The sequence below is a fragment of the Wyeomyia smithii genome, chromosome 3 (assembly GCF_029784165.1).
Source record: "Wyeomyia smithii strain HCP4-BCI-WySm-NY-G18 chromosome 3, ASM2978416v1, whole genome shotgun sequence".
NCBI classification, from domain to species: domain Eukaryota; kingdom Metazoa; phylum Arthropoda; class Insecta; order Diptera; family Culicidae; genus Wyeomyia; species Wyeomyia smithii.
The window spans coordinates 158,498,272-158,511,151 of record NC_073696.1 but is presented as its reverse complement, the minus strand read 5'-3'; the positions used below and the strand labels follow the sequence as shown (position 1 = coordinate 158,511,151).

Sequence of the window (12,880 nt, the reverse complement as noted above, 5' to 3'; positions counted from 1 at the left end):
AATTTTCCCTCGTGAAATAGCTACCTATCCTTATTTCCCTAATGGCCTTTTCTCGGCCTGTCTCTATTTTAGAACACTTAATCTAAGTCTACTGAGAGTGGTGCGCCGTGCGCTCGCCATTCTATCTTGTTTACAAACAATTTCGGTAACTCACTCCTCGCGCGTCGACGAGTTACGAACGTTGGAACGTTGGAGGAGGTGGTATATATGCGTCAACCTCCCGGGTATGAAGCTGCAGGCAAGGAGGCTTTTGTTTGCTGTCTCAAGAAGAGCATTTATGGGCTCAAACAGAGTGCTCGCTGCTGGAATCGTGCGCTGCATCAAGTTCTAACTCGTTTGAAGTTCAAACAGTGCCGACCCTTGCTTGTATCTACGAAAAGACCGAAACAAGACGGTTATTCTGCTGGTGTATGTCGACGACTTACTCTGCCTGTGATCGCATAATTGTAACATTCGACATTTTATGGATTTCGTGCTTTTTATTGGGAAATGCTTAGAATAGTATGTACTTTTTACATCTGGAAAAATATGCTTATGTTTGTGTGAAAAAAGTCGTAAAAAATACCAAGTTGTTTTGTCACATAGCGTAAATAACAGCATAATTGTCACACTACTTAACTTTTTCAACTTTTTTGTCGAAAAAGTTTCCATCCAAATCCACATCTGCATCCTTTGGAACTCGGAAGTTATTCTGGTCCGGTAACCAACCACCGGTGATCTGTTTCTGATGTTCAGCTCATGCTTGTTGAATACATGAAAAACTTCTTTTTCCATGTGATATATTCCAAAAGTAGCTTGAAAGTGACGGCATAAATGTATCATTGCAAAAATTTCAACCAATTTGACTTCAAAAGTAATATTCAATGTATACATAGTGTAAAGTAGTGCTTTCTTCATGATACTAAGTTTAGTTAAAGTGTCTATTTGCGAGAATATATTAGTAACAATGCATTTAAGGTCAAAATATAAAAGTGCGAATTGCTCGAACAACCAATTTTGCAAATGTTACAAATATGCGATTATGGGCAGTACTGGTGGGTTGTAATATTGAGAGCGTTATACGCGCCGTTTATGCCGCCCTTCGTGACGCATTTAAAGCAACCAATTTAGGACCAGTCCGTCGGTTCCTGGGATTGGAAGTTCTGCGCGATGAGGGGTACTACAGTATACGTTTGACTGGCTATATCGAGACGCTGCTGACCAAGTTTGAGATGAGCGAATGTAACGCATCGAAAACACCTATGGAATCAGGATATATGCGCGAAATCGAGTTAACGGATGCAACAAGACATCGAAGTCTAGTTGGTGGCCTTTTGTACGTCGCAGTAAATGCAGACCGGACATCGCGGCGTGCGTCTCTTTTCTCGGAAGATGCGTAAGTCGACCAACAGAAAGAGATTGGAATGCTGCTAAACGCGTCGCAAGGTACTTAAAGGGGACCAAACAGTTTCAACTCAAATTCGAACCAGGAAGTGACTGAAATCTTGTCGGATACTCCGACGCCGACTGGGCCGGCGATCAAGTGAGCGGACGGTCTACTACAGGGTTTATATTTTTCTTTGGTTCCGGATCCATTGCATGGGTTAGTCGGCGATAGACCTGCGTGAGCTTGTCCTCAATGGAGGCCGAGTATGTTTCGCTAAGTGAGGCGGCCCAAGAGCTGATCTGGTTGCGCAGACTGTTCGATGAGCTCCGCGAAGACACTAGCAAGGCGACAACCATATTCGAGGACAACCAGAGTTGACTTCTAGAAAATCTATAACGAGCGTCTTAGCAGAGTGATTGAGATCAATCAAAGAAATAGTTATCGGTTTCCGTTATACTCTACTAAATTTTTTGGAAATAAATATTGAAATTCAGTCCGCAAATATATATTTCGACTGTGACGTACAGTCTTCCTCAGTGCTTATGTGGACTGGTAAAGAGCAAAGCGTAAATCCTGTTTTTTTATTTGTAGTAGGTAAAAATGAAAATTTAGCACCCTTAATTGGAGTTAGGTAGGGAATTATGCGGTCGATTGTTTACCGTACCATGTCTGGGGTTTTTGGGAAGCAGATTGAATAGCCATGAGGGGTGATTACCTGCGTCTTTATTGAGAAGCGTGCATGAGTGTTGTTTATAAATTTCTAAACTTTCAGCTACGTCTAATTTCCATAAATTATTAACGGGGCGGAGGAGGTGAATGTTATCCGAAGTTAGTGGATGTTCCTCGTTAAAAATATGTTCAGCCACTTTTGATTTGAAATGGTGTGGTGGGGCATTTGTTGAAACTTTACTTGCTTTGGTCACTTCTGCGAAATGTTCTTTGAAACGTATCCCTAGGTTACGTTTAGTTTGTCCAATGTAAACCATGTCACAGTGACTGCATGCAATTTTATAAATTCCAGCTTTGTTCAGGGTATCAATAGGGTCTTTGGTAGACCCTAGTTTTGTTTCGAGTTGGGTATTTCTACTAGTGTAGACAATATCCATCCCAAATTTTCTAAATTTTGAACGAAGTGGGCGTGTCAAGTTAACGTCATATTCAACGGCTACCCTTTTCAGATCTTCTGTTATTGGGGTGAGTGTTGTAAAAGATTTCCGAATTTGAGCACGCTTCTTTTTATCGACAATGGCTTGAATGATACTTTCATTGTAGCCATTAAGTTTAGCAATTTCGAAAATATATTCCAGTTCCTTTTGCTTGGCTACTTCACTTAGAGGTAAAGTTTCCATGCGGTGGATCATATGATGGAAGGATGCCATTTTATGCTGGAAGGGATGGTTTGAAGTGTTAGGTATTACCCGTTTTGTATTCGTGGGTTTCCGATAAATTTCAAATTCCAAGTCCGTAGACTTTCTGACTACAACGACATCCAAGAAAGGGAGTCTGTTGTTAAGTTCTTTTTCAATTGTGAAGTTTATATTTTTATGGGTATTATTAAGGGATATGAAAAAAGTTTCAAGATCCGCCCTTTTCAAAATACAAAAAATATCATCCACATACCTCCACCATCGAATCGGTAAGATGTTCCTCTTCTCTAATGTACTTTCTATATTTGCCATGAAGAGCTCACATAGAAAGGGAGAAAGAGGATTCCCTATTGGTGCCCCTTTAGTCTGTTTGTAAAATTTACCACGAATCGGAAACCCACGAATACAAAACGGGTAATACCTAACACTTCAAACCATCCCTTCCAGCATAAAATGGCATCCTTCCATCATATGATCCACCGCATGGAAACTTTACCTCTAAGTGAAGTAGCCAAGCAAAAGGAACTGGAATATATTTTCGAAATTGCTAAACTTAATGGCTACAATGAAAGTATCATTCAAGCCATTGTCGATAAAAAGAAGCGTGCTCAAATTCGGAAATCTTTTACAACACTCACCCCAATAACAGAAGATCTGAAAAGGGTAGCCGTTGAATATGACGTTAACTTGACACGCCCACTTCGTTCAAAATTTAGAAAATTTGGGATGGATATTGTCTACACTAGTAGAAATACCCAACTCAAAACAAAACTAGGGTCTACCAAAGACCCTATTGATACCCTGAACAAAGCTGGAATTTATAAAATTGCATGCAGTCACAGTGACATGTTTTACATTGGACAAACTAAACGTAACCTAGGGATACGTTTCAAAGAACATTTCGCAGAAGTGACCAAAGCAAGTAAAGTTTCAACAAATGCCCCACCACACCATTTCAAATCAAAAGTGGCTGAACATATTTTTAACGAGGAACATCCACTAACTTCGGATAACATTCACCTCCTCCGCCCCGTTAATAATTTATGGAAATTAGACGTAGCTGAAAGTTTAGAAATTTATAAACAACACTCATGCACGCTTCTCAATAAAGACGCAGGTAATCACCCCTCATGGCTATTCAATCTGCTTCCCAAAAACCCCAGACATGGTACGGTAAACAATCGACCGCATAATTCCCTACCTAACTCCAATTAAGGGTGCTAAATTTTCATTTTTACCTACTACAAATAAAAAAACAGGATTTACGCTTTGCTCTTTACCAGTCCACATAAGCACTGAGGAAGACTGTACGTCACAGTCGAAATATATATTTGCGGACTGAATTTCAATATTTATTTCCAAAAAATTTAGTAGAGTATAACGGAAACCGATAACTATTTCTTTGATTGATCAGAGTTGACTTAGTTTCGTGAAAGCGGAGCGTACCAACAAACGGTCAAAACACATTGACTCCAAGAAGCATTTTGTGAAGGATCTCTGCGATCAAGGAGATTTAAAGCTCGTCTATTGCCCATCAGATAAAATGATCGCAGACGCACTAACCCAGCCTTTGGGTACCGTGCGTTTCCGGGAAATGCTGGCGCGCATGGGCCTTGGCCAATAATGGTCGGTGCTCATTACGGAGGACTGTAGGAGTTATTAATGACCACCTTTCTGTATAACATACGCCCAGCGTGTTGCCCCATGTACGATCGAGCCTGTTGGTGACCACTAACACCACGACGAGCGACGAACTACCGAAGCAGTTCGCCACCGCCATCATAATTTTGTTTCCTTACTCATTCGTAAAAGTTCCACTCTTGTAGAGCAGACAATAAAACACTTTTTTCTCACATACTTTTAATTCGCCGCGCTTTCTTTCTAAAGAAGATATATCACGGACTTTCTCGCTAAACGTTTCCGGTTTTTCCTGTAAGTCTCATTATACCACATAATCTTCCAGTCAGCATTCACCTCAACCATTTCGGGTTAATTACTCGCGATGTTAGAAGTTAGCAGTCTTTTCGTCCGGTAGGTTAAGTCTTCTTGTCCATAGTCTCTCCTAGTTCTATTGTTTTCCGTCATTTAAGTTATCTCCATCACGCAAAATTTCCCAATACCCCCAATCGATTTTCTTCTTCTATTTCTTATTGGGCCATTAGCTATTTTAAATTAATCAAGCCTCGTTTTCATGAGGTCTTTTGTTCACTATATAATTTTTTCTCATCTTAACATTTGCATTTTGCAAAAAAAAACACAAATGCCTTTATAGATTCTCTTAACTCTTTTTTCCATTACAACCTTCCCAGTCATTCTAGTCATTTAAATTCCCCGAGTTTTCTGTTTTTTTAACTGTTATCGGCAGGGTTCCTCGTCCCTCACGCCTTCATTCGTATTTTAATTTTTCCAAATGTGTCATGCCATTTGACCATTATCATCAAAGGCTGTATATTGGGGTGGGGAATCGTTATATGGAAAAAACGAAACTTGATAGCAGAAAGCCAGAACAGAGTTTTTTGTGTTCTGTTTGGGGCCCCAAACAATCCTGAATTTATTGCAAGTCGATTGGTTTTGTCTCCGCTTGGCGCATTGCATTTTAAATTTATATGGAGATTTGTATGGAAAAACCACCTTTTTTGCATTTTCCATTCTAAAGAGCTCAAAATGGCTCCATAGGTTTCATGACTTCAAACGGTAAGTTTTTTGATGCCCAACAACTTGGCCGGAGACACTAAAGAGCTAGGGTGTTCCAAAAAAATACTAGAGCTGTTCAAAGTTGAGTATGTCGAAATTTATGTTGCGAATCATTTTTTCTGCCAACACTGCCACACAGTGGGGCAAATTGATCCGTTGGCGCGACAAAACCTCATAACTCCTTAACCGTTGTTTCCACAGTGTTCATATCTTCGGCAATGTTGTTCACCATAAAAACATCTTATTGAAGAATGTATTCAGGTAGCTTTAATTTTTTTCTACAGATGACGCTGACATCTATCTTCTGAATAAATGGTGCTAGCCATTTTGTTTCTTCAGGAAAGTTGTTTATATCATCAATTGACATAAAGTTGTCGAACATATTACAACTGTAGGACTGACCGTTAACGAGAAAAATTATTTTCATTATTCATAAACCCAAAATGTCAGTAATGAATTTTAACTGGGACTTAAGTACATATGTTACAATTTCAGATATATTCGAACTTTCGAGTCATCATGAAATAAATTAGTGACAGTTTGTAGTTGACTTTGTATAGTTTTAGTCAACTTATGATGTGTCATCGTGTTTGAGAATAAATATAAAATTTAATTTCAATGCTGTCGTCTGTGACAAAATATTTTAAATAGGAACATTGTTCAATTGAAGATTAGTTGGCCATGTTCCCTTTCTAAGAGCTCCTCTTGTTTAATTTTATACCATTTAACATGAATACTAAACGCATACTTTTGTTTAAAACACTGTTCACCCAATAACAAACTGTTTCCTAGTACTAATAGTTATTACCGAGGGGTCTTAATATTACTGGACGTCAGTTTCGAAAGACCCCCGAACACAATCACGGTTGTGTTGCATACACCGGCAATCAGCAAAGCCTATTGTAGGAAAAACATCGATACGGACACTGCTGATTGACGATTTTTTACATGAATTGACATGAAAACAATCGTTGCGAAAACTTGAATTACTCAGTAAGTCGCAACTAGTAGCAGCTGATTTTAGGTTTAATACTAGCCAATACCATGTATTTTAGTACAATAATAGTGTCATAGCAGAACAACGTAGAACTTTATGTTTTTCATATTGCCGAAAATGAGGAAAAATTACAAAAAAAACTTGTTCTACACACTATGCCTGCTACGAACCTATTTTCAACACAACTGTCATAATATCACATTACCTATTAGTTTATACTCTGTTTTATGAGGATTATATGAGTTAGCTAATTAATTTCTATGTATTTGTATGCCCTATTGGAAAATATCTGTGAAAATTTTTTCTTCCATTTCACAAGCCTTGTAAATCCTCACTTTCACGATATTATAGCACATTTTCTAAATTATTTTTCAAAGTGAATTATCATGATTTCCAGTCGATAACATGTCTACTTAATGAGCGGGGGCCTAGTGTGGTTGGTAACGTCTCCGCCAACCACGCTCGACGCCTGGGTTCGAATCCCACCGCCGACATAGGTGTCGATGGTTGTGAGGTGGCGTGATCCACTCACAACCAACCCAACTGGTCTAGATTCAATCCTAGCCGACACCGGGAGATTTTCTGAGGCGAAAAATCTCTGGGATCACGCCTTCCATCGCATGACGAAGTAAAGCCGTTGGCGCCGGTCCGTTAATAAACGGGTCGTGAGTTAGGGTCCTGGGTGTGGAGTCGCCTCCCTGGGCGTCGGTGATTGGCCACAACAGTGGCGGAACTAGACCGAAGGAAAATAAGCGAGAATAAAAAAAAACATGTCTACTGCAAGCAGAAAATAAAATGAGGCATGAAAATTGAATTTAATTTTTTTTTAGTTTTGTCGCGACTTTTCTGGGTTCTGCCCCACAGTGTGCCAGTGTACCGGCGTCAGTCAGATTACCATCAGAAGTAACCTCTGAAACACGTTGTAGATTCTATTTACGCCTAGAATATTGACCTAAATTTGTTTGTTTGGTCCAGCTGAGTGTATAAACTCGTTACGACAGGTTACTTCTGATGGGAATCCTACTGACGCCGGCACATTGGTAATGTTGGCAGAAAACAAGATTTTCTGCATTTAAATCGACATACTCAACTTTGAACAGCAATAGCTCTTCTTAGGGACATCCTACCTCTTTAGTGTCTCCTACAAAGTTGTTAGGCATCTAAAATACTATACTTTAACGTAATGTAGTGCATCATTAGAGCATTATGGAGCTCTTAAGAAAGGTAAATGCAAAAAAGTAGGTTTTCCCATATAAATTTTCATACAAATTTGAAATGCAATGCGCCAAGCGGAGACAAGACCAATCGACTTCAGGTAAGTTTAGGTTTGTTTGGGATCCTAAAAGGAACCAAGAAAACTTGGTTCTGGAAAATCGATCATTTTTCCCCACCCTACTGTATATCTTTTCCGGCGACTTATTCCATTTCTTCACGCCTTTACTTCAGTATACTTTTTTCCGTTTGGTTCTACCTATTGACTCCCGTCAATAAAATCATTCATCTTTTTCGGCGACTTTTCGTCTTTCTTCACGCCTATATTTTACTTCCTCTTTACTTTTTCATACAGCTTTAGGTGCTTGCTATTATAACTTATGCCATCCAATATCGTATTCCATTAAATATATTCTGTCCGTTAACCTTGAAAGAATAGTTTAAGTTCAGATAATCAGTCATAATAACGCTTAAGCCGGTTATTATGAACTTTTTCTAAACGATTGCCGTTTCTAATTACTGTGGTCATTTCGCTTGGGAATTCCACTACTTCATAAGGTCCTCTCCACATATTCTGGAGCTTTTCACCTGGTCCTGTCGGGACTGATTTCACTAAAGACACATTCCAGCGTAACGCGACACCATGAGGAACCGACTTTGGTGTACATTTTAGGCTGGATATTAAAAATTAGCTTAGAGAACATATGATTAAATAGGTCGTAAAAAATGTCAACTAAATGTACTTTTTTATGACGGGTTGGTTTAGCAATTTATATAGTTGTATCATGCACTGCAACTCGATACATTTTGTAACGCGACACCATCGCTGAATTTCGCTTTTTCAACCTTCGATGGCATACGTTCAGATATCTGCTCTGCTGTAAGTTTTTGAACCCCGGTACCTTCTAGACATTTGTTCCGGAGACAAAATCCAACAAAATCCAACATATTACAACATAGAAAACACGAAACTTTTTGCGAAATGTTCCCAAAAACATTTCGGTGTGTCAATGGTGTCGCGTTACGCAAAACAGTCTCCTGCAAAAGGTGCATCATGATTAGTTTTTAGTCATACTATCTTCGGCAAAGTTGTTGTTTAGGTTAATATCAATAAGTTTATGCTATGACATTCACATTTAGTTCAAAGTTACGTCGATGGGGGCGTTTCAGATTTATATTATTTCACCACTAATCGCACTGAGAATGTTTTCCTTCATAGAAAAGCTATATCTCATTCAGGTTTTAACCTTTTTTGATACCGTTTTCCTTGAAGTCAAAGGGAAACAAGTCGTTTATGCAAATCCATTACTCCTCACTCTCCACTTTTCGACTGGCAAACAAAAATAGCTGTATCTTTATGAAACATTGGGTCCTTTTACTGAAGCCTCGGCGAGTAGCTCAACTCGTTTGGATTTTTCTGCTGCAATCTAACTCAAAATTGCACTCAAATTGCAAATTTGTTGAGGTTTCCAAGAAAAAAATATCAAAATGTACTTAAAGTAAGAGAAGATATGTGAAAAACACGAATGAATCCGTTTTTTTATGTGGTTTGTTGTGGCTTGTGTGTTGGAATATTAGTCAGTGTCGTAACCATCAGGTATTGAGTGAGAAATATTGTTCATTTATAATATACCTAGATGAGTTTGAATGAATGTTGAAAAGTTTTTTTATTGCTTTATTAAGGTGGCTGTCAGCCACAGGCTAGTTCGCCACCGTGTGTTGAAAAGGTATTATTCAGCAACTCCCCAGCAAACCAGAAGTCGTATAAGAATGTTAATTCTAAGTCGCTCGAATGTGCATGCCAAGTTTAAAATTACTTAAGATGCAACATAAAATTTGCTTATATCGTATAAAATTTAAATCCTATAAGACGCAATATCAGATTATTTATGAAGTAATTTATCGTGTCATATAAAATTGTTAAACGCGTCATTCCTCTAAGTCGTATAGAATGCAATTTTAAGTTTCAAATGAGGCCATTTAAAATAGCCTGCGAAGTTATACAAAATCGTAAGACTTTTGTTTTTACAATGCACGTATATAGCCTCCAGATTTGTATACATAGGAGCATTTCATGTATCTTATATGGTCATTTTTTATCAAATAAGAATTCACTTAACAGAGTTGAGTGCAAGTTATATGAACCAATTTGTTTGCTGGGTCCCCAAGGAACGAAGTGAAGTGTAATTGGCCTGGTTGTTTTCGTGTTTCGGAGGTTTTAGCATTGAAGACCAACGAGTTTCCCTTGTTTAATATTTAGGTATATCGTTTGGGCATAATACGTTTTCAATTTTTGACTAGAAGTAAAAACATTACCAAGTATATGTAGTGTACGTGAGGTTTCTGTTTTATTCTCTGTCATGTGGCAATGATTATTGTTGATGTGTTTTTAGTAAATAACATGGTTGGTTATAGCAGTATTTACGCCAAAAAGCAAAGAAAAACTAGACACTAAACCTAGCAATTGAATCAATGGCTTAAGAAACAGTATAAAACTATTTGAGGTTAAAATAGTCAAATACACTGTTTGACACTATCTTTGAAATTATAATATATTCGCGTTTCCATAATTTATTTTAATTTTCAAGCACAACGATATTTTTACATTTTTAATGTTATCTGAAAACCATTCTAGTAATTTCCCATGAGTTTCCATTGTCAATGAATATGTAATGATCTAATTCCAGTGAAAAACGCACTTCTCACTTCTAGGTGGATATAATTTGATGCAGATGACTATTATTCATCATGATTCCATGTTGTATTATCAATATACACTGATAAAAGCTTAAAAACTCGTTTTTGGTAACTTTAAAAAAACACATAAAATTTTCGTAAGGCGACACCATAACTTTGACCCCATTGTAACTTTGAGTAGAATGCACCAATTTCACATACCAGCATATGCTAAGAAAGGTCTCATCGAGTTCTAAGAAAATCCTGAATACTACTTTTCTACAGTTTGTAACATTTGCACAATACGAAAAAAAAACTACTAGGGGTCTTCACATCGAGCTCGTATACGAATACCCAGCCGTAAACTGTGTATCTTCCATTACTCATCAATGGAGGTGAGTATTTTTACGGCTGGGTGTTTGTTTACGAGCTCGACATGAATACCCATACTATTTTTGTAACACGACACCATAATAAAGGATCTGTTTTTCAATGACCTACCAATTGAGTCTACAAAATAGCAACAACAACTGCGTTTAGGCCATGAATACGTCCATAAAAACCCTCTGCTTTCTGATGTATCACATGCCCATAGCTTCAAAATAGTATTTCAAGCATATTTTTTAAAAATTGTGTCAAAACATTGATTTTATTAATCTTTTATGAGTGTTTTAATTCAATCATTTAGTCAAGTTTTGCATGTAAATTCAAATGAAACAAACGTTTTCCGTAAAGTTCAATTTATCCTCTTTCACATACACAACAGTTCTGGGTCAAATATGCAGTTTGAAATTTTGATGTCTTGGCGTAGAAGAGCGTGGAATGTGTCTAAAACTAAATCGCCAAACATGGGCTGCCATTCATTTGCTTTCTGTCATACACTTGCTTGCGCTTTTCTTTTGAATCCTTTAGGTTGGCCTTCGCGTTTGTGTGGAGGTCAAAAAATATTTTTCTCATCTCTAGTGTATATGTTTCATATATCAAATTGTCCACTCCATTCCGCTTGTAAATGGAGGTGGGAGTGCGTGCTGTACTTCCGTATAATAATTCGAACGGCGTATATCCTGTGGACGAGTTTACTAACGTATTGTATTCGAACGTAAAAAACGGTAAAAATTCGTCCCATGTGTGCGGTTTTCCGCCAATAAATTGTCTCAAATACGTTTTTAACTCGCGGTTCGATCTCTCTACCAAGTTAGTCTGTGGATGATACGGGCTAGTAGTAATTTTCTTGATCTTTAAAATTTTGCACACCTGTTTCATCAGTGAGCTCACGAAATTTGCGCCGTTGTCTGTGACTAGTTCCAACGGGGCACCGAATTTACAAATTAATTTTCTACGAAGGTCTTGGATACCGTCTGACTTTCTTGATTCTCCATTGGAGCGACAATTAGATATCTCGTCAAGTCATCCTGCATGACTAGACCATAACGGTTTCCCATATCGGACGCGGGTAACACCACGATATCCATCTATAATTTTTCAAATGGCTCCGATGCGGTCGTGGTGATCTGCATCGGTATCCTGTTTGATCTTCCGATTTTGTTCTTTTGGCAGGAATCACACTGCCGAACGTAGTACGCGATATACCGTTTCATGGTGGCCCACGTAAACAGTGTGTCAATCCTCTGGCGCATTCGTCGCGCTCCAACGTGCCCTCCCAAAGGTGCATCGTGAATTTCTTTTAAAATTGTTTCTACCTGATCTGGCGTAACTAACGTACGCTCGCTATCAGCATTATATAGTATAATTTGCTTCTTTAGCTCACCCGCTATAAATTGAATCATTTGTAAAATCTCCCGTTGTTTGATTTTTCTAAATGATATTAAATGAATTACCCCAGCAGCTTTCACAGCCGTGGGACTTCTATTGAAACTTTCTAAAAACAGTGAAAAGAATTTCCGGCAGTCGATTAATGATTTTCCGCTGCCGTCTAATACGAAACCGCCTACCTTCTTGTTTTTTATTTTAAGTACACCATCCTCTAAGTATTCTTTCAGTCCTTGTGACAGCTGATACAGTGTCTGAAGTTCTCTGTATGCCGTCCGGCTGTTCAAAATGACAAGACGAACTTCGGTATTCCTCTCATCCAATATTCTATTCGAGACTTCCACCGTCTCGCTTGGTATCAGGCCATCTGATAATGCCTGCGAAAAATCATCATACGAAATGTTGACGAGTTGTTGCTCATGCTCGTTCTCAGCGATGTCCGCAATGTCTATGGCACTCAAATCTTGTATTGTGCCGTTCAATTCATCTGAAGTGTTTTTCTGCTGCTCTAGCAGGCGTTTCTGCTGGCGCGTAATCCTTGCTATCTGCCTGTGGGGAGCACTTTCTTGCCCCTGACATGTCCCATCTGACAAACGTGATAAAAAATCTGCGATTACATTCTCGCTTCCTTCCCTGCGCTTGGATCGGAGAGCGTATAGGGCATCGTTGTGTCAGATTGGTTGTGACACATTACGAGTATGAGGAAGTTTTTGTGATTTGTTCAAAAGAGCCTCAATGAAACACAACCGCTTTCGAGGAGTACCCGTAGTTGCAAAAGAAGAATTTCCAGGGCTCAGC

The 12,880-nt window shown here is 38.5% G+C and overlaps 1 protein-coding gene across 14 annotated transcripts in view; it reads left to right on the top strand.

Annotated features, from left to right (window-relative positions):
• The window catches only part of LOC129726407 (sex-lethal homolog), a 470,782-nt gene that overhangs the window by 208,746 nt on the left and 249,156 nt on the right, over positions 1–12,880 (top strand). Inside the window, exon 6 of one of the 14 annotated variants that reach the window (XM_055683048.1) lies at positions 10,349–10,443. The exons of the other annotated variants lie outside the window; for them this stretch is intronic. Within the exon in view, the coding sequence (XP_055539023.1) occupies positions 10,349–10,428 (80 nt within the window). The 3' untranslated portion in view covers positions 10,429–10,443. Of the gene's footprint in view, positions 1–10,348; positions 10,444–12,880 lie in introns of those variants that run through there. 14 annotated transcript variants of the gene reach the window in all.